Here is a 22,768-nt window from a genome sequence, read left to right as displayed (position 1 = left end):
GTAATCAACTCTCCTTTCTGATCTTCATACGCGGTATCTCCAGCCGAGCACAAGCCCGATGTATGTTCAACGCTACGATACTGTTCCCCCTCTTTGTTCTCCACGGATCAGCGCACGAATGCCATTGTCCTAATCAATCTTTATACGTGGACAATAGTATTCTCAGGCGTTTGTAGCGGTCTCTATCATCCTCATATATAGATCATCCTCACCTCCTGTATCGTCTGAGGTATGCCCTATTCAAACATAAAGCAACAGGACTAGCTCAGCGCACCCTGTTTACTCAACTTTCGATCCTCGCATACACCACTACGACACACATCATGGCTCTCCCGACGAGAACGGGTTTTCTGTCGGGCTTGCAACCCTTGGTCTGCGATGTGTGCTACCTCGCGATGACTACACCAGTCCAATTACCCTGCCGGCATGTATATTGTCAAGACTGCATTTTGCCATGGGTGCAACAAAGCAACTCCTGCCCGAGCTGCAGGACCGAGCTTTATGTTGAGGATGCACCAAGATACTACAACAATGTTCTCGACATGGCGACCGCTGTAGCGCCAATTGTTTGGGACGATCGGGACAACTTCTCTGTGGCGAATATCGGAATCCTTCGTCGAGACATCCCAAGTTTCGGCGCCATGACTGATGACGAGATCAAAGGGCTCATCCCAGGCGATTTTGGCCCGATGATCGTCAGTGGTGCTGTTCTGCATGAAAGTGTCCATACACACATACGTTTGAGACAGGAAGTCAACAATGCGTTGTGCAACAGGGCTGAGACCACAGCCCGCCATTCGATCCCACAACTGCCAGACTTCTTTGACGACCTGCTAGATCACGATTTGCATTACACTTTCACTTGGCGCGACGAGCTACAGGCGTACTGCTTGGACTACGTGACATCAAACAGAGAAACTTATGAACGCCTCAAAAGAACTAAACGTCCTTTGCAAGAGTTTGTGCTGGACTTGGGAGACTTTCTTAATGGACTCTGAGCTCAACGGCATGATCAGAAGTATTGCAACGGCATGGAAGAGGGAGGGGAAGGGTTTGGATGAGGAGTACGCGAATCGCTTCTACACACGAGATTAGAATGGGCTCAAGAGGAGCTGGCATTGACTAATCCGTATCACATCTTAGGGCACCGCTGACCGACTGACATCCGTTCCAAGAACGTAGTCGATGATCGGTATTGCTCAGGATTCCGTACACACAAGAGTCGACATGTCTCACATGCAATGCCAACATCCAGGACCAGGACGGGGAGGCTTTCGAAGTATCAAACTTCCACGACTGGAGCCCGGTTCCACAGTATGTAATAACTTCGTCCGTTAGTTAGCAATCGATCACTCGTCCCATCCTCAATACCTTTCCTCGTCTTACTCTCAACATAGCTCTTCTACTGTGACTCAGTCGTCCCTATGGCTGACAGCCCATATTTCCGCCACCATGATATCACTCTGCCTGGATGCGTAGCATCAATCTCATACCGTCCACTGGGATAGTTCTAGAGAGGAATTCCACAGATGGCGCCGATTGTTAACTGGAATGAGCCTCCGATACTTGCCGACGGCGAAACGGCAATAAGTAAGGAGAAAGCATCAAGGGCGCTTTTCAGATAAGCTCAACAGTGGCACGAGTGGACCTTGGGCCCTAACCGGGGTTTCGCTCTCTCCCCCTCTCGGTCTGGTGGACAAGACACCTTGGATAGAGATCACAACATAGAGATATAGGCACGAAAAGCGTATTTTGATAGCTTCGTTGAGAGGACATTATTGGATACATGAAATCAGAACTACTCCCTATCCTGCTACCCAGCAGAACCATTATCTATCTTTTCTGCCGAAAGGTTGCAAACAAAATCCTCCCCTCTAGCAGACGTACAACTCCTCCAAAACAGCAGCCTTTTCCCACGCAGTTAAAACCCTGCCCCGTTTCTTAGCCTCCCAAAGCAAGTCAAAAGCCCAAGTCGATCGAACGCAATACGCCAAATCATCACCGATATACGGCAAATGAACGTCTAGGTACGCGCGAAGTTCTTTGAGACTGAACCGTCTTTCCTTGAAGTATCCGGGCCAGAATTCCACAGCTGTGAGGTATAACTTTGGAAACGCGTGGCGCGTGTTCACGACTTCTGGAATGCGGAGAAGGATATTACTGTCCTTCTTTCTTGCAGTCACAGTGCTCAGAAAGCCATTGTCGTTGTCCTCGGGTCTTGCAGGCAGAGAATGAGGGAAATCGGGCAAAGCTGACTCCTTACGCGCTTTGATGTCGAGGTAGTACTGACAAAGTTCTTCTCTACTCAATGGAAGATTGAACTTGGCAGCTTGTGCTGTCAGATCGAACTTTGATCCGATGTCATCCGAATATGTGTAGTCGACAATGTCCATGAACTGTCTGACTGTCCTGATGTAGCATAACTTTTGCGTCACAATGTCATGTGTACTGAGCTCCCAGATGTGAGTGTCGATGTAAGTCTGCACGAGCGCTGCTCCGACGGCCTTCAGGGTGTTGATCAAAGCGTCGGGATATTCTTGCCAGGTGACAGTGAGTTGCTTAGCAGGGCGTTCGCTTTCTGGGAAGTACTTTATTGCAGCCCCGATCTCGGATGACCAGTTGATGAGCCATTGGAAGACTACTCTGTCTATGCTGCGGAAAATGTACTTCGGTTCTTTCCAGATGCCGCGCTTGGAGAGATACCAGAAGAGAAACTTGCAAAAGCTTGGTTCCTGTGGAGTACCATTGTAGTATTGCGCGTCCACTAGGCCTTGGTATTGTGCTGGAGCGGCTTTGAGGAGCGACTTTTGGCTCTCGTCGATCACATCACGGAAGGATGAAGCCACACCGCGACAGCGTTGGATTTCTCGTGGTGGAAGATGGGAGACGATCCCGAGCATCAGCTCTGCTGGTAGACTCAGGATTGTTGTCTTTGCATCCTTCTTGGCAATGGAGGCATGCTGCTTTTCAATGTGATCAGCATCTCCACGAGCTTGGCTGGGCTTTTTGACAGCGTCGTGGTCGTGGAACGGAAGCAAGGTGAAGATGTTGCTTGGGAAGGAGTCCATCTTGACGGTCTGAGTTCGTATGCCGGCTATCCAGCAGCTGGCGCGTGATATATTTGTTGGTCGTGGGTGTACTGCAGTAAATTGTTCTCGGAAGAATCTCGTTTCGATGCAGCAGGTTATTTTGAGAGATTATAACGATGATGCGTGCCCGCGGAGGCTCTAATGTACCCCAAGTGGGCATTGTGTAAACAGAACACCTCTGGGGACGAGGATAATGGCATAGTCTCAGCGCAATGGAAGAGGACAAAGGGATGGTGCAGACACAAAGACATGATACCGAACGTACAAAAGACAATGGATTGAAACATCCACCACTAAAAATCCGCACACAACGAGCCGTCTTATCGTGAACGGCCGTATGCCCTGAACGATGTCCGAGATTTATTCTTACGGCATCGGAGACCAGCATGAGGTCCCAGCGGTCCGAATGGGTAAGGTAGCTTCGATGTTGAAAGGCTAGAGAGGTTGCAGTATCGTTGCACAGGAACTGTGGCGTCAATGACCTTGAGCATATAACAGTTGGAATTCGCCCATGTTCATTCTATACGTATGTTCCATGCTGACGACCAAAACCTCCTCCATCAATGCAATCTATCCCAGAAACCTGTTCCTCATATACCACCCCAATCATTAATTCATCAACATCGTAAAAGTTCATAATATCATAACACCCAGAATCCAATCCGAACTCTCTCCCCTCATACCATAAATCAATACTTACGTCCCACCCACAATAATCCTCAACAACCTCGGCTGCGGACTAGCAACCAACCCACTCTGATCCCACTCCCCCTTGAGCGTAACATCATCATAAGCAAAAGCATACCCGCGGCCCTCATGTTCAATCTCATGCACGAACTTCGAATAATAATTCTTCGGAGGCATATTGCTATTCGGTCCACTCTTCGGCGTTCGGTAATAATCCTTCGGACTCAGTCCAGGTTGGACATTACCGCCTTTGAGGAACAGTGTGCTTCGATGGAAAGCGGCGCATAATCGAGGGACGACGGCGAGATGGACGCCGTTGTCACCGGATTGGATGCCAAAGGGACCGGTGTTGCAGCCCATGATATCAGATGCGGTGGGTTTGGCGTAGGGGCGATTGTCGCCTTTGCATTGGAGGAGGTTATCTTTGACGCGACAGGGGACCTTTCCGGCGTCGGTTTGGGTTTCGATGATGAGGTCTTCGTTGGCGTATTTGGTCCAGGCATTTTCGACATAGCGGTCAAAGTAGCCTTTGAAAGCGTCTGGCTTTTGGGAGATGAGATTTGAGGGAGCGAGGACGCGGACGAGTTTGTTCTTGGAGTCGCGGTAGCAGAGTTGGTCCCAGGGTTGTTTGTCTTTCTCAGCTTGTGTTTTGAGGACGTCGCAGAGGTGGTCGGCTGCGTTGGAGGGAGTGCCGAGGATGGAGTGTTTGGCGTTGTTGGCTTCTTCGAGCTCGATGCCGAGAGGTAGGCCGACGAAGTCGACTGCGGTGATGTCGGCGTAGAGGCCGTATGCTGCGGCCCAGGAAAGCTCTGCAAAGGCGTAGTTCCTCTGAGAGTTCGGATCCGCGGCATTGACTGCGGCTGGCTCGACGAGACCTGGTCCGTTGGGCGTCGCGACGACGAAAAAGTCCAATTTGCCGTCGACAATCCAAACACGGGAACTCTCAATGTACCCGGGAAGCGTCAACGTCAATGTTGAATTGGGCTTGCCTAGAGGAATGGCGATGGATCCTTTCACCGGCTCAGGCGTTGCTGAACTGGTGGTAGGGTTCATCCACTTGCCATCCTGGCCAAGCATGACGAGAGCACCTTTGGTGTCCAGACCGGAGACGTAGACGAGTAAGTTCTCGCTCGGCCACTTGTTTACGATGCTGAGAGTTAGAACTCCGTTTGCTGCTGCCTTGGAAAGCTCGTCAGCATCGGGAGGAAGCGCGGTCCTATTCGTGCGTGTGCTGTTCGCTGCTGCCAAAAGTCTGGGAGGTGGAAAGGGTATAAGGCGTCCAGTTCCGCTTGTCAAAGTGGTGTTGCCGGTGTTATTGTTCCTGGAAGGAGTTTCGATGACATATGTCGTGCCGTTGGCATACTGTCCTACGGTTCTGACATTGCCGCCCAGAAGAAATCGTGGAACCTCTTGTCCATTCCAGGTGGTAGCATTGAGTGTATTGTAGTCGCGGACCAAGACCTCAGGTGTGAATGTTTCGTTGCCTCTGAATGTTTCATTGCCTGTGAGTGTTTGGTTGCCTAGGGATGTTTGGTTCCCTGCCCATGGCTCATCGCGAACGAAGAGTGGTATGGCTGCTGCTGTATGTGACCAGGGCAGCAAGAGTAGCAGTGGTAATGACAGAAATTTGTGCATTGTTAGCATGCGCATTCAGACTGTTGGAATGATTGTACTGACGATCTGGAGTGATGGAGCCTGCTTTTATGTGTTATGGTTGACTCTTCAGATGTGGCAGACGAAGTGGCAGGTTGCGTTGTTCTGGACTAGAGGCTGTGATGTGAAGAGGAAATGAGATGGCAGGTCTTTAAAAAATCGCAGCGGCTGCACGCCATATATTCGAGAGCGCAATACCGTTAGGAGTGCAATGTCGAGAGGCGTAGAGATTCAGAGCCTCGTATCACCTTTGGTCCGTAAATACGCCGCGATGTCTTTGCATCGAGCGATGGCTTTCCAATACCATGAACACAAAGGCTTCGAGATCACGCGGAAAGACGAATCTGGCAAGCCTGTGGATACCGCTTCATGCAGGGCCGTGACCATCGTGGCGAAGATCTTGGAAACGATTGTGGATTGGCACTCGTGAACACATATGACGCACAGTGGCAGGGAAAGAGGCTCCCCGTCGCTATCGGCAGGCAATGTAACGAGTCTGGTGAGCGTTGTCGCATTTATCGTTGCTGGGTGATGGCTATTCCAGACTTCGTGGTGGGACTGGCCGGTGCAACGGAGGTAACGTCTAAACGTGTCGACATGCGAGCAGATTGATCGCGCCAGCTACCCGCCATGGCTACATAGTCCGCGCATAAAGTCTTGAATGAGCAATCCAGCAAGGCACCGGGACACCAATCAAATGCAGAAGTTTGGTTCAATCCAGTCCTGGTGTCAGAAAGGTGAAGTCAAGACAAGTGTAGGATAGTTGGCGGGGAATTGATGGCGCAATCTCCCATAGCCACGCGGCTGGCCGACCGTTGAACGGTTCGTGGTCGGCATGGATACGGCCAGGCCTCGATCGCTGATGGCGTAGTGTCTCAGAGCAAGGCCACGCGGGTGTCATGATCGAATGGCTGTCGACTTCGAGAAGTGCTTGGCTTTCTGCGTGATAATCTGCCAGTGCTGGCCATGCCGTTATGACAGCCACGGAGCCAGAGTTCGTTCAGTGCTGCGTGAAGCCACTCGCTGAGATACGAGTAAGACATTCCATCCTCTGCAGTCGTTCGTCTGGCTCTTCTTCCGGCGAGGCTATCGTGGATGCTGAATGCCAGGTTTCTTGCAATCATGTTCCTCACTCCTGCGACAATACTCATCCATGGCAGGATCTCACTTCGCGAGCTTGAGACTTGATCATCCTGGAAAGATCTTCACGACATTGCGCGTTCAAGAGGCGGCCATTGGTGCAGATACCCGATGATCTGTCGATAGACATGGAATGAAGTTGTATCAAGGAGTGAAGAAAGGGGAAGACGCGTGGAATGAGGTCATCGTGCTGGTGCCTGCCAAGCCACGTTCAATGCCTCAAATGCTGCCTTCCCAGACACATTCAACAGAACCTCGCAGTTCCACGAGCGAAACCCAAAAAATCGCAGCCAAAATGCCTTCAGAAGAAGAACTCGCAAAGACAGTCGAGTCCAAGACGGTAAGAAACCCCACAACATCCCTCCAGATGATCCCGAAGTATTTCCTGAGCTGACCCACCCGTCCCCAGGCAATCGAAGCCTTGGATCCGACTCACGAACCCGAGCCATCCGACTTGACAGGACTGGGCACACACTTCCGCAGCACCTTCGATCCAGCGCTGAAGAAGAATGCGCCAAACCTTCCAGACACTGCCATCGCTCCTGCTCCGGCCTCTGCGAAGCAGAAGCTTCAGAACACGAATTCGACCATGACTACGGCTCAGTTGCAGAAGGCTGCGCAGGAAGGAGATCCCAATGGGTTGAATAAGCAATGAGGGAGCAGAAGAGGGAACGCACAGGCATATGGCGATATGGAAGCATGAAATACATGGGTATGGGCAAAGAGGTATACATGAATTTGGAAGGGCCGTAATGTCACACGCCGGTCAAATGACGGTTTGAGATGATCACCATACAGAGGAGCTTCGAAAGAGCTTTGGGACACAGGACCTGCCAATGGTCTGGATGTAAGCATGGTCAAGTAGAGCTTTGCCGAGATGCACAATGCTTAGAGCTCTCAAGCTATGTACACGACATCGCCTGCAGCACACACCTCGCCTGTCCGCCACCTCAAGCCCCTGCGCGGACAGCTTGCTCGGCTGTCTAGGCTATGTCTTGAGAATTGATTGCGAAGCATGAGACGTCTTGGAGAGAGCACACACGCAGCACTGCGTACACTAGCGATCTCGCCAGCGCACCGAGAAGGGAAGCATTTGTCGGTCTCGCACCAACACAGGCATCAGCTTCCGACACAGCGCACATGGTACATATCTTGCTGGAGCAACGTCTTGAAGTTTTGTAAAGCTCAGCTGAGAAGCTCTCAGCCCACCACCATGGGTTGACGCATGGCGCTCGTCTTGCAGCAATGTGGCTGGCTGAATACCGAATTGATGATGGCAGACGAGCAGAGAATTCAGCAAAACCAACATTCGATACGAACTGACTTGCACTACTCAGCAGCATACGATACATTGGACATCAATTTGACAACACATCCCAAAGGATCACACTATCACAAGATCGACACAGTCAAGTCAGTTCTCAATCAGGAACATCAAGCTCGAGCCACAACGCCACGTCGAAATGCACGATTCTGTCACCGCCGCTCGCCAAGCAAAAACAACAACTTCCACTTCCAGCAATTGCTCTCATCTTGAATGCAGAGTGGTTGTATTTTTGCTTGATTTATGCAGCTCCCAGCCATCCGCTCTCGCCAATGGCTTCGCTTTCACCTGCCCGATGTCACAGCACATGGTCTGCAGGAACCAATGCAGGACCCATCACACGCGTGTCCGCCGGGTGGTGAGCCCTATGGACGAACGCAGGACGCGATGGAGATGCGTTGTCGGCACCTCGCGCCTTCGACGTGATGCGAAATGCGAGCCTGTTGCTTTTGACGCGAGCTGAGTTGAAATGTGCGTCTGGCGCACTCGTCGGGTCTCGAGGGTTGGCGATGTGTTTCTGATCTGAATACGCGTGCTGAGGGAGCGTGTGGGCTTGAGCAGAATGTATACTGCGTTCGTTGGTCTGCTGTGCGCTGCTGCTTTAGTGTCAGCTGGCAATCATCCTCCAGCTGGCTACCACGACGATCAGTATGCGCCAGAACACGGCCAAGATGGGCATGAAACGGCGACAGCCAGAAGCCATGCCGGGCACGAATATGGTCCTCCACCTACCTATCCAGCCAGTCCCGAGTGTCCAACGTACACTGTGACGAAGACGGGTCGTCCAAAGCATATCACTGTGACGATCTCATCTACGATTGCCACAAAAGTCACCATAACAGAAGGACAGAAGTATTGCCATCCTACAACAGCCACCGTCACCGAGCATCCGCAATGCTATCCCTCGACAACTACTGTCTACAAGGAGAAACATGGAAACCCATATACCACCACAGTCTGTCCCGACAAGCCATGCCATCCCAGCACTTTGACAATGACGGCTGGCAGTACAGTCACCAGCACTAGCTACATTACGCAGCCTGCTGCAACAATCACAAATACCTTTACAGTGACTTCCGGCGGAACAATTACGAGCACCAGCTACATCACCCAGCCGCCTGCAACAGTCACGAGATCTGAGGTCTCTACGATTTACAGCGATCGAACAATCACGACAGGAGCACCGATCTGCGGAGGTGGGACGACGTACATCAACAAGTACAACGCTACGATTACTATTCTCACCACAAGAACTCTGGCCAACACGACTATCACATCTACTCTGTACTCGGCAACATCGACCTCGACTACCACGGTAGCCACCCAGACTGTCACTTCTACAAACTTCTCCACAACGACCAATACTGTGACGGACATCTCTCTCGTCTACTTGCCGAGCGTGACAACGGTGACAGCAGGAAATGGCACAGTGACGGAGACTCAGTACTTTCCGAGCGGCACTGCAACAATTACTTCATACCTCTTGAACGTGAGCACGACCACAAATGCTGGATCTACAGAGACGCAATACATACCCAGCGGCACAGGAACAGTGACATCGTATGTTTTGAGCGTGAGCACCACCACGAATCCCGGATCTACAGTCACGCAATATTTCCCAAGCGTAGTCACAGTGACCGCAGGCGATGGCAACGTCACAGACACAGTCTACGTCCCAGGAGGAACAGCAACCATCACCTCCTTCTACCCATCAATCACCACCATCACCGAACCCGGCCAAACCGCCACAATCTACCTCCCATCAAACGACACCCAATACATCTGCTGCAACAACACTGGCGGTGGCGGCGGCGGCGGCGGTGGCAACGATGGAGGCAACAACAACAACGGCACCAACACCTACAACCTCATAGTCGGCTACCTCGAAACCACCTACCTCTCCCTCATCGACCGCTCCCTCACCAACATCACCGAAACAATCTCCAACCGCCTCCGTCTCGACCTCCAAAACTTCTTCTCAAGCCCCAACTCAACCTTAAACCTCAACGCCACAATCTCCCTCAACACCACCGACCTCAACTACCTCAACCGCACAATCAGCGGTACAATCATAAATTTCTTCGGAGATGAATTTAATAATGGTTCCTCTCCCATAAACGAAGCAATACGAGTTGAAATCAACGATACGCCTTGGTGGGCGATTGTCATTCTTGTGCTTGTGATTTTGATTCTTTTGGGGTTGTTGCTGGGATGTTGTTGGGCGCTGTGTTTTGGGGGAGGGAAGGGGAAGAAGAAGAAGAAGGAGAAGGAGAAAGAACATTCGCCTCCGCCGGTTGCGCCGCCGGGAGGAGGTGGGAGTTTGTGTATGAGGTGTAGGAAGCCGAGGAGTGTTTGTGGGTGTGCGGAGGGGCCGCTTTAGAGGAGGACAAAAAAGAAAGTGGGGATGAAGAGGTTGAAAATGGGTGCGGATTGGCATGATGGAATGAGGACACGATGTAATGGATGGGTGATGAAGACTGGTACTGCGCATTATGATACCCCGAGATTGATATACCCTTTTAGCTATTTGCGACAAGAATGACTTACTGGATCTACGTCTCTAAAATGACTTCCTGCAGCCGACGCTCTGTCTATTGGGCTCACTGTCGCACTGCAAAGCAGACGTATTTTTCGGGCGTCCTCCTTGATATCTGAGCGCACGAAGCCGCTCACCATGGATCGCGGACATTGTGAGTAGCTCGAGCTTGTCGAAGCGATGCTGACAGCTTCACGACGTATGAGATTGGTGTCAGATCTCGTAATTTTTAGCCTCGTGCGCATGGTGTGCTTTAACATGGTCTCACTTCTTGTGACATCTTGGATCTCATTCTCAGGCTGTGTAATATCCGCTCAGCACATCTTCGTACGATCTAATCCTCCTGCCGTGATAATGCAAGATGTCAGGGCTAAATAATGTTCATTTCACGTTGATCCGATGCCTAGTAGTTTTGACCAAAGAAGAGCAGCTTATTGATTGTTGGAAAGCGCGACTGGAGCTTTCGATTTGAACAATACACTTCTGCATAATAAAGTTGAGTACTTAGTGGCCAAAAGTCCCCTGGCTAGCTTTAGCCAAATGCTTGTTGTCCTTCTGCCACTGCCTCGAGTATTTCAGCCCGAAGCCATGCTCAAACACATGTCGAATAGTCTCAAGTGGCATGCCCTTTACATCTGGATAGCAGAACACGATGAAAACCCAGCCAAAGAAGCAAATACCGGCGTAAAATCCAAATGCTCCCGAAGGTGTGATTCCTTTCATCATAGACAAGAAAGTCGAGGCGATAATGATATTCGTAGACCAGCAAGTGACGGTATTCAGCATAGTTCCAAGAGCACGAACTTCCAATGGAATCAGCTCGGTCCCGATCCAAGCAATAGTAGCAACACCAGATGAGTAGAATCCTACGTAGCAGATAATCGTGACGAGAACCACAATTCCCGCCCAACCTGCGTCGTCCGTTTCGAGCTCGAGGGTGCTGAGGTTGATGGGAATGTAGTGAAATGCGATCGCAGCGATCATCATGCAAATCGACATGCCTGCGACTGAGACGACCAGAAGGATGCGGCGTCCAAATCTGTCCACCAATACCAGGTTCACTCCGGAGAAGATCCAATTGGTGCCGGAGACGACGATGGCGACTGCCGTGGCGTTCTTGAAGCCGACTATGGCGAAGAGCGTGGCGGAATAGTACATGAGAGTGTTGAAACCGCCGAGCTGGGAAATGGCCATGATGAGACATGCAGTAAGAACGGCACGCGCGGTGGCAGGTGTATTGAAAATACGCTTGAATACCACCCAGAGAGATTCCCGTTCCAAGCTTGAAGTAGCCTCCTCGATGGAAACCTCAATGGAACGGATTTTCGCGATGCGTTGCTCGTGTGTTGAAGTTGGATAAAGTCGAAGAAGAACTGCTTCAGCAGCATCCGTCTTGCCATGGGCCACGAGTTGACGAGGTGATTCCGGACACCAGAACAACATGATTGCCAGCGCGATTGCTGGGAAAGCTCCGATACCGACAGTCCCTCGCCAACCTTCGCCTGGTACTTCTGCAAGTCCAGCACCGATTGCACTGGCAACGAGCTGGCCGAAGGTGACACTCATATTGTTGAAAGCGATCATTCTACCACGGTACTTGGCAGGTGCAAGCTCACCAATGTAAACAGGCACGATCATCGCTGCAGAGCCGACTCCCAGGCCAACGACGAATCTTCCAACTGCGAATTGAGCGACGGAGTAAGCGGCTGTTTGTAGAACTGTGCCGATGACGAAGACAATACAGGCTCCCCAGACTGGCCATTTACGGCCGTGTCTGTCAGCTGCGAGTCCGGCAAAAACAGCACCCACGAGAGCGCCGCCTGAGGTGAGGGATGTAACGAGTTCTTGTTCGCTGGAGGAAAGTTCGTGGCCGAGAGATGTACCGATGCTGACGAGGACCGAGGAGATGTATCCAGTATCATAACCTAGGCCACCCTGGTGTCAGTACTCGACCTGGACTGGATTGTGGGACAATGTTGCACGTACCGAAGAGGAAACCACCTAGCGATACAGTGATGGATATGAGCCATGCGGCTCTTGATGCCGCTGTCGCTTCAATGCCGGAGAGCGCCGTGATTTCATCGAACGTCTCACGCTCCTTCAGGTCTTCAATCTGCTCTTCTGTGGTCCACTGCTGCCCTTTCTTCTCATCGTGGGTAGCCATGGTGTCTCAGCATGCGAGAATATGCTGGAGTCAAGGTATGCAAAGAATGTAAGGGAATTGATCCTAGTTGCAGGATCCAAAAGGCTGGAGTGCTTGGAGATAGAAAGAGTACCAAAGATCTGGACTTCCTGGTTGTATTTAAGTCCTAGTCGCCCAACATCGTGGCAGGCACACGTTGCCAATGCCATGAACGCCACACCCCGCTCGTGGCCTCGTGGAGTGCACTCAATGGCAAATTTCTCCGCAAAGATAGCCTGGTTCAACATGCGACAGCCAAGGCTTCCCCAGATTTGACCAACGACCCCATCTGGAGGCGGGAAGAACCTTCGTCATCTGTGTTGTCAGAGCTTTGGGAGTAGTCTTGGTATGGAGAAGAGTGGATGAGGATATGACAGCCGAGTATGACCCTCAGTTGAGATAGGCATCGTTCGCCGCCAGTCGCCGACCAGCTTCGTGATGGTAGAAAAGCACATTCGTACCGTAGTGGCGTTTTGCAGAAACCGGAGTGGAGTGCCGGCTTCAAACGTGGCTCGGTACTCCGCGGGGAACCGCACCTCTTCGAGCCGATCTGGAACCTGCAACGCTCAATCAGATCTGAAAGGCAAAGGAGCCCGAAATTCCATGACTACCCCCGAGCCCCATCCTCCAAGTCCGCGGCGATAGGTATCGCAATAGAGAAGTGGCCGCTATTGCAGAACATTTCACCGCTTCCAAGCTTGGTAAAAGAAGAGCCATAGAGTTCTTCCTGACCAACTTCTTATCAATTCCTAGGTGGCGATAGTGCTTTTATCTTCTGCCCTAATTCCAGGTTCCACGTACATTGGAAAAGCGCTTCCAGCCCTCGCAAGCTTATAAAAGTCTCCGAGCCGCAACACTTCCAACTCTGCTCGTCATACGAAGCGGGCGATACTTCCAGCAATCTATGCATCGTCTCGAATCCTCTCCAGCCTCTTACACCATGAAATTGGTAGTTTTGCATTGTCGGACCCACATGATCTCTATGTAGTACGGCTTCTGCTGAATAGTCCGCAGCAGGGTCTCGATGAATACCCTTCAAGAAATCTTCATCACGAGGTGGGATGTACCACTCTTGACCTGGAGCCGCAATGCCGTGCAGTCGATGTTTTTCCCCACGTAGTTCACAACATCTGCAAGGTTCGCAAGCCCGATGCGTCCATTATGAAGAACATAATCCACATTATTTTCCTGCGATGCGATCTTGTATTTCACTCTGGACTGCACTTCCAATTCGAGTATAGTACTCAGCACATTCCGAACAGATTTCTCGTTCTCACATACATAAGGGATCTCGAATGTGATGTGATCCCGGCCATAATCGCTTTTCGGCTCGACATTAAGAGGTCCCCTTCGTGGCCAGATCTCCAGGGGACCGGTGGCTTGAGCGAATAGCATCTCTTGCAATGGTGGTCGCAGACTTTCGAGCAAGTACCATTCAGCGTCTGTTGGGGGTGTTCGGAAGATGGTTCTGTCGATCGTAAACTGGAAGCCTCAGTCGGCATACACGATGGGAGCGCTGAAGACATTTACGGGCTACCGATGGAAGATTTGCAGGATCATTGCGAAGAGCGGATTGACTCTGCAGCGATTTGGGATGGGTCCAGGCTCTTGCTCGAGGAATAATTGACGATGGAGGGTTGGATACTGCTTTGCTACTGGGAGAGCGTTGAAATATGCGAGAAAGACGTGGGCGAGCTGTTCGGCATCGAGGTGGCCTAGGATCGATGCCAGAAACTCAGAGGTGAAGAATGCTTCTGAAGCTGGAGACCTGGAAGGAAATCCTTGGCCAGAAGATGACGTATCCATCTTGAGAATTTTCCTGCGCTGGATGAACGATCTTGACTGGCCGCCCGTGCGAAAGCAAGACAGGTCGCGCTTCCTACTAGTCGCTCCGCACCTGCGAAGTGATAGTGAGAGACGAAGCGGTCGTGATACAAGGGAAAAGGGAGTTAGTGGGATTCGTGTGCAGACAGACATGAATTTCTTTCCCCAATGCTCGGTTGAGTGATCAAAACTGGATCCCTCTGTATGGCGTGAGTGCCGTGGCCTCCAAATCTGTTAGTTACAATGGCCATACCGTGATGTTTCACTGGACACGTTGAAAGTTTGTATTCTAGGCATGGAGCGCACACAAGTCTTGATACAAAGGTTCCCGAGGGCCTGCCTGTAGGCTAACGCTTATGCGATCTCATTAGACCATAAACTTTCCTCTTGATTGTTCTTTAGGCCAGGTGGGAGGTTTTCCTGATCCCAAAGTGGCCTGAAGGTATAACCAGACCTGTCTCGTCTCAAGGGCAGCCTATTTTGCGCGGCGTGTTTTGTGCAGTAGTTGCTGATTGATTCTTGCGGCCTCTTTGTGGTTGCTAGAGTCCGCACCTGATGACGAGCTTTCGTCGTCCAATCGTCCGTCAATCGTCCATATCTTTCAAGCGGATCAACAGCTGAGGTTTGACCAGGTCGACCTGATGTGTTCATCAAGAGACTGGGCACTTAGGCATTGGCCTTGCACTTCTGAAAATGCCCTTCGACAAATTGTTGAGCAAGGAGTGTTCACACGGCATCAGTCTCATGAGTAGCACCTACATACTAAATTGTGCATGACGTGAGACTCCCGTTGGTCGATTGATCGAACCAGAGGTTCGAGGAGTTTCGAAGCAGCCCTTTCTGACTGACAAGTGTCCATTCGGAGAATTTGATTACAGATTGCAGTGCCAGTAGCGACAGCGCGAATCCCACTCGCCGCTAGAAGAACCTGGCCACGTTGTCTCTATAGCTAATGTGGGTGGCTGCAAGGTACACACACCATGCCTCGTTGTACATATTACCCGACGGCTTCCTTGGGTCGTACCAATTAGTGACATAACGTGTTATGCGCCGCGTACTGTCCGAATGTCCGAGATTGCAGCGTACCTCTAGCGTCGCACGTCTTCTCTGCAGGGATATGTGCATAATTGAGCTGCCCTCGTGTTCTGAAAATCCAACGCTCGGATATTCTCGTGTTCTAGGTAGTTTGGCATATTTTGATATTAACTCCCGCTGTCCAGGGTCATGTACGTCTACCTCGAGCTCAGCCATGTTAAGCTTAATCCTCCTTCACAGGCCATGCTGCTAACACGATAATCTCACAAGCCTCGAAATGCCTACAATCACTTGTCCTCGACTATCGTGGAAACGCTTCGATGCCCCATTCGGCACATTTGACTTTTGTAGTTTGGAATACAATCTGTCACGCGCAAATATGATTCAACAAATCTAAAGGCCCTTCGTGGCTCTGCTGTTAAAAGGCTGTCCTAAGTCGGTTTCCATAAAAGTTGCAAAGGCCCAGTAAGCGAGACGTACCATGCTATACGAAACTCAAATGCAGAACACAGGACGTAACTCAACGACGATCGAGAGTTCACCTTGAGCCAACAGTAAGAAGCCCATGATTTATACAGAGCTCCCCTGGAAGACGTCTTTCCCTGTGGACTGACTAGGGTCGCCTCAGTTTACCTGCAACGGCATGCCCTGCAAAGTAGCCAGCAAATATGCAGCCCGTGTCTTACAAGCTCCAACTCCAACACTGGCGGAAGGTGCTCGTATTCTGGCTACCGTCGCGGGTGTTGTCAGCGTTCCATTTGAACCAGCTTGAAGTGTTGTCAAAGAGAGATCTTGCTGCCGAAGCTTGCAAGTTTGATGCTGTTCTGTGCGGAAGAACGCGTGGCAGAACTGCTCGAGGCTCATTCACTTCCAGTTGTAGAGTGCATATCCCTACATCGATTTCAAGAGACGACTCTTCCATCCAGCACGGAAGCGCACAAAGCTTGGCGGTTCGGGCGTGGTCATTCTCGAGCATCGGTGCCTCTGATACAGATTCAACTCGTTAACAATGAAACACCGCCTCTCCGTCAATAGCGAGAGACTCGATGCACTCGAACAATGCAACAAGGGAGCAGGCGCTTTCTATTGCCCGACGGTATTTTCACCTCGCGTTCGACTAAGCGTAATACAACCACATCACTCAGCTTCGTGCACCTCTTCCAGCTCAGCGCGTGCTTTGGGCGTCGAGGAATGTGAGACGAAACTCAGTCTTATAACATGGGTTCTTCCCACTGAAGTCCTCGCGTGGTTGAGGTATCTAGAACGTGATTGGGCTACATAGGGCAATCATGAGAGGCACTCTGAGTGCGACACAAGATGTACACAAAACATTGCAATTAGTTCTCAAGAGACGCATACCAAAATCCAGTCCCCATCTTGCCAAGGTTCATGCATTGAAAGGCCTCCTGCCCCGGCCCTACCCGAACTCTCCACATTTGTGTTGGGACTCCCCTACTACCCTGAGGCGGATCGCTCTGCCAGTGTGATATCAAGACTCCGTTCCCGTCGAGAAAAGCCTTGAGGTGGACATCAATATTCCCCGTCTTCGGAAAGTTTCGCGCATGGATTGAATATTCGGCTTTATCTGTGATTTTCCTGGTTGTTCCGAGCCCGAGGCTCAGGACGTAGTGTAGGCTAATGGCGTCTCCGTTGATGAGGATAGCTTCAGGTTTGATAGGGCCACTGCATGCATCGGCGATAGTTTCAGCCGTCAGGCACGACAGGGCTGTGAGGAGCACAAGGAGCTTCATTTCTGTTGATGCTAATCGATGGGCGAGAGTTGTGATGAGCGGGCGAGTTTTCTTGTCTTAAGGCGTGTGAGATGTTGTAGAAAGCCACTATGATGAGCACACAACATTTATACCGGAGAGCAAGGCAGAGCTTACGGATGCGCTTACAGTAAGCTAACACGAAGCTTACATGCCGAGTAGGGAACTCCCAGGTAGAATTGCAGGTCTAACTCAGGCGCGAATAGATATAGACTCGGAGTGACGCGCGTGTTTCTGCATGGAATCTACTCTTACACGTGCATTTGAGCATATCTGTGATTGATCTCGTGTACCGAGCCATTTTTCTTTGGGATTACTACGCCATTAGTCGTCATGTGTCCACAGAATCATGAAAGCCATTCGACCTCAGTGCCCATAGTAATAAACGTTACATTGTCGACTATATTCTATGGAGCTGACGCGCGAAGCGAATCAGACAGATACTGTGATATGGTGGCCATGCGTCCCTAGTGCTGCCTCCTATAGCCTGGCGAGACTAGGTCGGACCCCGTATTTGTAGTGCCCAGCCATGAGTTGCAGCATCACCCAAAATGATACAGCCTTCATAGCGTCCCGGGCTATCCCAGATAGGCCCAGGCTCCGCAGCAGGGACACGAAACTCGTGGACCCTAATGGGTTCCGCAGTAAGAGGATTGTCCTCCGCTCTAAACTGCTGCAGAAGGACCGTATATGCAGTGAAGTAATTGTTTGTGAACGACAGAGTGACTTGCCGGCCTACCGTCGGGTCGTGGAGAGTGGTTGCGGACCTGAGGTTGTAGTCGATGCGAGGGAGTCCTCCAGCTTGGAATCCGCCGCTTCCCTGTACCCGATTATTTATGTTCCGGGTAACAACAACGCGACCGAATGTATTGATGAACTGCGATGGCACAAAGAATGTCCAGGGGAAGCAGTGAGGACCTCCAGTTGGAGCCTGAAGGGACAGAGTCGCCATTGATATTTCGAGGAAGAGAAGGAGGACCTGTCGCTCTGTTTAGTGTACCATATCAAAAGTGTAATGCAGCGATGGTATGAAGAGTACCTTAGAGAATCCGTTTACAAGCATTGTTGATGGCTCAGAAGAGTGTATGAAGACTGCGTTGTGATAATAAGCTGTATACAGAAGGAACGGTGATTGATGTAGGGCGCTGGGGCTAGTCGCAGTTCAAGCTCTTTTACTTTGCTCGCGAGTCTGGCATCAGTCGAAAAGCTGCAATCGACTGCTAGGTGTCTTTATAGTACGAGGAAATCCTCGTAAGACGTAGAGCAAGTGCAGAGCAAACATGGTGAAGTCAGCAGTCATCTGTGCGTGCCGAATTAGGAATACACATGGTGTTACGAGGGACAAGTCGACAAAAGCGAGTTCCGATGAGCGCTCGAGCGACAGGGATGTATGGACAACAGGGCGTAGAAGTTGTTCCGGCGAGTCCGGATGCTAGAATAGCCTGCATGGCACCTAAGTCAGGCCGTAATTTGAGTTGCGAGGGAGTGTAAACGTGCAGCACTCTGTGCAGAAGTAATAAGCAAACGGCTGCGACAGGGTCACATCAAGCTGCAAGGGACTATCCTGCAAGACGTTAACAGGTAAGCTCGGGCCAGCCTTGGAGTGTCAATTGGTGTGGAGATGAATCCGAATGAGAAAGCCTGGACAACTCCGAAGTTTGCAACGTAGCAAGCGATTAGCGCTGTGGCCGAATAATGAACATGCCTGCACTAGCCCGCCATTTCATCAAAGCTTCATAGTGGTCAGAACTGTGGTTCTTGTCCATGTGACAAAGCTTTCTGTGCGGGCGAAATGCGGCAGAATAAAACCTTCGGAGCTGCAAACAGACCTGGAAGTGCATAGTACCTATATGTGAGAAGATGCCATCAATAGGGGCACAAAGCTGGAAGGGAAGTGCTTCTCCGCAGCTGGTCTGCACTAGGTCTCTCCACGACATCATAGGATGCACTTGGGTTCTCACGCATGAGGAGGAAGGGAGTGTGCCCTGCAGATATCGACAATCTGAAGTGCGGTACGCCACACGGTCTTGGACCTGAGCAGTCTTCCGCAGCTGATCACTAACGAAGTCGGGTATTGATGCTTCAAGTGTGGGTCTGATGCGGCCAACATGGAATATACTCAGGTCTGGGAGGAATGCTACTGACAGCATTTTCTCTTGCTCATGTCCAAGTGGTCCTTCACGGTGCATGCACTCGTTTCCCGACTCCTAAGAGCGCTACCTGGCGAGCTGGACCGAGATCTCCCCGCGATTTTGAACTGGATTCGACTTGCGACTCCGCTATGGATTGCAGGAGCGTAATTAGCGGCGACATTGGTCTGTCCTGGTCTGCTGCATAATGGCGCGGTGGCGCCGCGAAATTGAGATGATGGGCGGAGCTACCGTCAAGACTTGTGACGCTGTCCTGGACTCCAAAGCACACTTGCAATGAGTGACGAGATCGTAGATAGGACTGGAAGCAGTTCCTTCCGTGTGTGCTTGAGGCAAGATGCGGGAAGCAAAGTGAAGTCAGAAGTTAAAGCACAAACAAAGCGCCAAGAGGCCAAGGCCAAAAGTCGTGTTCGTCGTGCGTCTCTGACTCTCCATCGCAACGCCACTTCACTTCACTTCATTCCTGCCACGCCATCAAAATGTCAACCCAAGACCCAGCGCAGGAAAATCAACATGGCGAAAGCTACGAGGAAGAGCATGTGCATACCGTTTATGAGCAGATTGCCTCCCACTTCTCGTCCACCCGCTACAAGGTGAGCACCGCAATCTCCGCAATTTCCCATTTGGTTCATGAGACTAATTCTCGCTCTTAGCCTTGGCCCATCATAGAACGCTTTCTCAAGTCTCTTCCGTCCGGCTCGATAGGTCTCGATATCGGCTGCGGCAACGGCAAGTATTTGGCTGTGAATCCGGAAATTTTCATAATAGGCTCCGATCGGTCTGTCACCCGTCACCATTCCAACAACTAAATGAAGTGCAGTATGCCCATGTACATATGCTGTATAACTTTTAGTACACAGGCTGATACGGTGAGTCTTCTTCCTCTCCAGATCTGCAAACCTCATCTCCATCGCGCGCCAGCACCAGCCCCATTCCGTCTGCATCTCCGACATTCTCTCCCTTCCTCATCAACCCAAATACTTCGACTTCGCAATCAGTATAGCCGTCATCCATCATCTTTCAACTCCAGAGCGTCGCATCGAAGCCGTGCAAGCTATTCTCGAAACTCTGAGACCCGGTGGGCAAGCTTTGTTGTACTGCTGGGCATTAGAGCAAGACGGCAGTCGAAGAGGATGGAAAGAGGGAATGGATCAGGACGTTATGGTGCCGTGGGTGAAGAAGACGAAAGGCGTGAAGGAGGATGAGACGTTCTTGAGGTATTATCATCTGTATCGGAAAGGGGAATTGGAGGGCGATGTGGTTGCTGCGGGTGGCAAAGTGGTGGAGGGTGGGTACGAGAAGGATAATTGGTGGGTTGTGGCGGAGAGAGGTTGAAGGATCGGAAAAAGGTCCAGTATCGAGAGCGATGGCTCGCGAGCGGTGGAGGGGAGGCCGGCCCAGGCATCTCGACTATGCTGCTCAGATTGCTTTCCCAACCGGGCCCGATCATGACATTGCGAGGACCTTGTGTTTCAAGCGGATATCTGCTACTATACACTGTCGGCCGCTTGGTCATTGTGCCACTGACGTTTTGCAGCAGGCTGAAATAGCTTACAGCCAACGCGGCTCCAACAGGACAGATTGCACGCACTGTTCTTCTCCCGATGTCGACGCAATGAATCAAACTGTACTCTTGCCGCGGCGACCTTTCCGATCAACATTCTTGATAGCGCATGACGATATTGCGTGGCCTTTTTCCCCGTTGGAAGAATATCGAATTGAGACATGTGTGGGCTTGTGTCTCGCACCAATTAGGCTTAGGGCGATTCCCAACTGGGCCACCTTGCGGCGTTTGACCTACGGCACTGAGAAAATACCCTTTCGGTCTCATCCTTCAATACGAGTTTCGCCTTTCTGGGCACAAGTGACGTTCCTTGTTTGCTTCAAACGCCACTTGTGTGAGACCCCAAGCTGTTAGCATGCGATTGACAATGCTATAAAGTCGTCTCTCACTGACCATAACCAACCGCAGACACATAGCACAAGATGCTCACTTGCTTTGCAACGACACAGTTGCAATAACCATAGCGTACTACTCAAAAACACGATCACGCACTTCTCAAGACTTGGGGTTTTCTCCCTGGCAGTTCACAACATTAGCCTCTACAACACTCGAATCAGAAGCAAAACTTCTACGACATCCACAAGCTTGAACTTTCGGCACAAGACCACATATCCCTCACATCAACCCAGAGTGGGATACCCGAACAGACCGAGCCAGCTCTTCATTCACCTTCCACCGCCAGCGATGGCACTTCCTACACGCCCGAGACTACATGTCCAGCATGGCGCCTGCTGACTGTGGCATATGTCTCCAGCCACTGACACAGTCGACTCCACCACCTGCCGCCATTACTTCTGTCGCGGATGTATCCGGGACTGGCTCCGCTCAAATAATACTTGTCCTACGTGCCGAGCAGAGCTGTTTAACGACGGTGCTCCGGGCTCTCGAGCACAGGAGCAAGCTCATGAAGAACAGCCGCGCCTGGGGCTCAACGAGGGCACGCCAGTTGTCCACAGCCAAGATGGACAAATGCAGACGCCTGGCGAGATACTTGAGATGTTGCGTGCCATTGGTCTGGAAGGAGAGGAACTGGAGATGCAAGAACACCTATGGAACGAGGCACGACGACCTTCGACGCAGTCTAATGACAGGCAGCGACCGGTGGCCAGCCTGGCGACAGGACAGGCACTTGGTCTGTCACAGTCAGTCTCTGAACGCAATGGCACGCGACCTGGCATTGGGCTTCAGGAAGCTGGTCAACGACGCCAAGTACAATCACTGAGTGAGCCCGCGGCAACGATATCCAACCTCCACAGTACCGGAATGGCGTCTCACATTCTGGGAGACACCGTCGAGGAACAAAGTAACCAGCAGCCTTCGGTCGCAGGAGGACAGACGACGACCAACGGCGACCAGAGTGGACAACGCGTGGAGCCCAACAGTGTACTGACTCACGTTGAGATTTCCGCACTCTACACTCAGCTTGGAATGAGCAGATCACAGATATTCGTCTGCGATTCCGCAGCCATGGACCGGCTCATGCACCGTCTACAGCCTGAACAAGATGCGCAGCCCGAGTGGTATACAGAGATTACAGACCGCGATGTGCTCTACAGTTTCAAGCTCAGTGATGCCATGTTCAGACTCTACAGAATCAGCTTCGACACACCTTCGTGGTCTGCTCGTTTGCCAAGTGATCAAGAGCGGAAGGACTTGTTGGAGTCACTCTTTGATCATCATTACGAATGGAAGAGCAAAATAGACAGCTACCTACGCCGTGTGGCGCCCAATCTATTGGATGGAGGAGTCCGACGTCTGATGCAGGAGGAGGCTGGAAATCCACTGGAGGAGCGCCCATTCAAGTGCTTTTGAGCT

The 22,768-nt window shown here is 51.3% G+C and overlaps 8 protein-coding genes across 8 annotated transcripts; 5 read left to right on the top strand and 3 right to left on the bottom strand.

Moving 5' to 3' along the window:
- Positions 1-542: 542 nt before the first annotated feature.
- Positions 543-1,095, top strand: CKM354_000013000 (uncharacterized protein; the record flags this gene model as incomplete). Its single annotated transcript, XM_044795213.1, has 3 exons — positions 543-695; positions 750-899; positions 958-1,095. The coding sequence occupies 3 exons, from the start codon at positions 543-545 to the stop codon at positions 1,093-1,095; spliced, it is 441 nt and encodes a 146-aa protein (XP_044651148.1).
- Positions 1,096-1,874: 779 nt separating this feature from the next.
- Positions 1,875-3,068, bottom strand: CKM354_000012900 (uncharacterized protein; the record flags this gene model as incomplete). Its single annotated transcript, XM_044795212.1, has 1 exon — positions 1,875-3,068. One exon carries the CDS (start codon positions 3,066-3,068, stop codon positions 1,875-1,877), a length of 1,194 nt encoding a protein of 397 aa, XP_044651147.1.
- A 717-nt stretch (positions 3,069-3,785) lies between these two features.
- Positions 3,786-5,411, bottom strand: CKM354_000012800 (uncharacterized protein; the record flags this gene model as incomplete). The annotated part of the gene is made up of 1 exon (XM_044795211.1): positions 3,786-5,411. One exon carries the CDS (start codon positions 5,409-5,411, stop codon positions 3,786-3,788), a length of 1,626 nt encoding a protein of 541 aa, XP_044651146.1.
- A 1,453-nt stretch (positions 5,412-6,864) lies between these two features.
- Positions 6,865-7,224, top strand: CKM354_000012700 (uncharacterized protein; the record flags this gene model as incomplete). The annotated part of the gene is made up of 2 exons (XM_044795210.1): positions 6,865-6,909; positions 6,979-7,224. 2 exons carry the CDS (start codon positions 6,865-6,867, stop codon positions 7,222-7,224), a joined length of 291 nt encoding a protein of 96 aa, XP_044651145.1.
- Positions 7,225-8,455: 1,231 nt separating this feature from the next.
- On the top strand, positions 8,456-10,273 carry CKM354_000012600 (uncharacterized protein; the record flags this gene model as incomplete). Its single annotated transcript, XM_044795209.1, has 1 exon — positions 8,456-10,273. One exon carries the CDS (start codon positions 8,456-8,458, stop codon positions 10,271-10,273), a length of 1,818 nt encoding a protein of 605 aa, XP_044651144.1.
- A 660-nt stretch (positions 10,274-10,933) lies between these two features.
- On the bottom strand, positions 10,934-12,593 carry CKM354_000012500 (uncharacterized protein; the record flags this gene model as incomplete). The annotated part of the gene is made up of 2 exons (XM_044795208.1): positions 10,934-12,354; positions 12,416-12,593. 2 exons carry the CDS (start codon positions 12,591-12,593, stop codon positions 10,934-10,936), a joined length of 1,599 nt encoding a protein of 532 aa, XP_044651143.1.
- Positions 12,594-19,868: 7,275 nt separating this feature from the next.
- Positions 19,869-20,724, top strand: CKM354_000012400 (tRNA (carboxymethyluridine(34)-5-O)-methyltransferase; the record flags this gene model as incomplete). The annotated part of the gene is made up of 3 exons (XM_044795207.1): positions 19,869-19,982; positions 20,043-20,167; positions 20,280-20,724. The coding sequence occupies 3 exons, from the start codon at positions 19,869-19,871 to the stop codon at positions 20,722-20,724; spliced, it is 684 nt and encodes a 227-aa protein (XP_044651142.1).
- A 1,198-nt stretch (positions 20,725-21,922) lies between these two features.
- CKM354_000012300 (uncharacterized protein) lies at positions 21,923-22,765 on the top strand (the record flags this gene model as incomplete). The annotated part of the gene is made up of 1 exon (XM_044795206.1): positions 21,923-22,765. One exon carries the CDS (start codon positions 21,923-21,925, stop codon positions 22,763-22,765), a length of 843 nt encoding a protein of 280 aa, XP_044651141.1.
- Between the last annotated feature and the right edge of the window lie 3 nt (positions 22,766-22,768).

This window comes from Cercospora kikuchii, assembly GCF_019650295.1.
Source record: "Cercospora kikuchii DNA, contig_00001, whole genome shotgun sequence".
Taxonomy (NCBI): Eukaryota; Fungi; Ascomycota; class Dothideomycetes; order Mycosphaerellales; family Mycosphaerellaceae; genus Cercospora; species Cercospora kikuchii.
The sequence above is the reverse complement of the archived record's forward strand: the minus strand, read 5'-3'. Positions and strand labels throughout refer to the sequence as shown.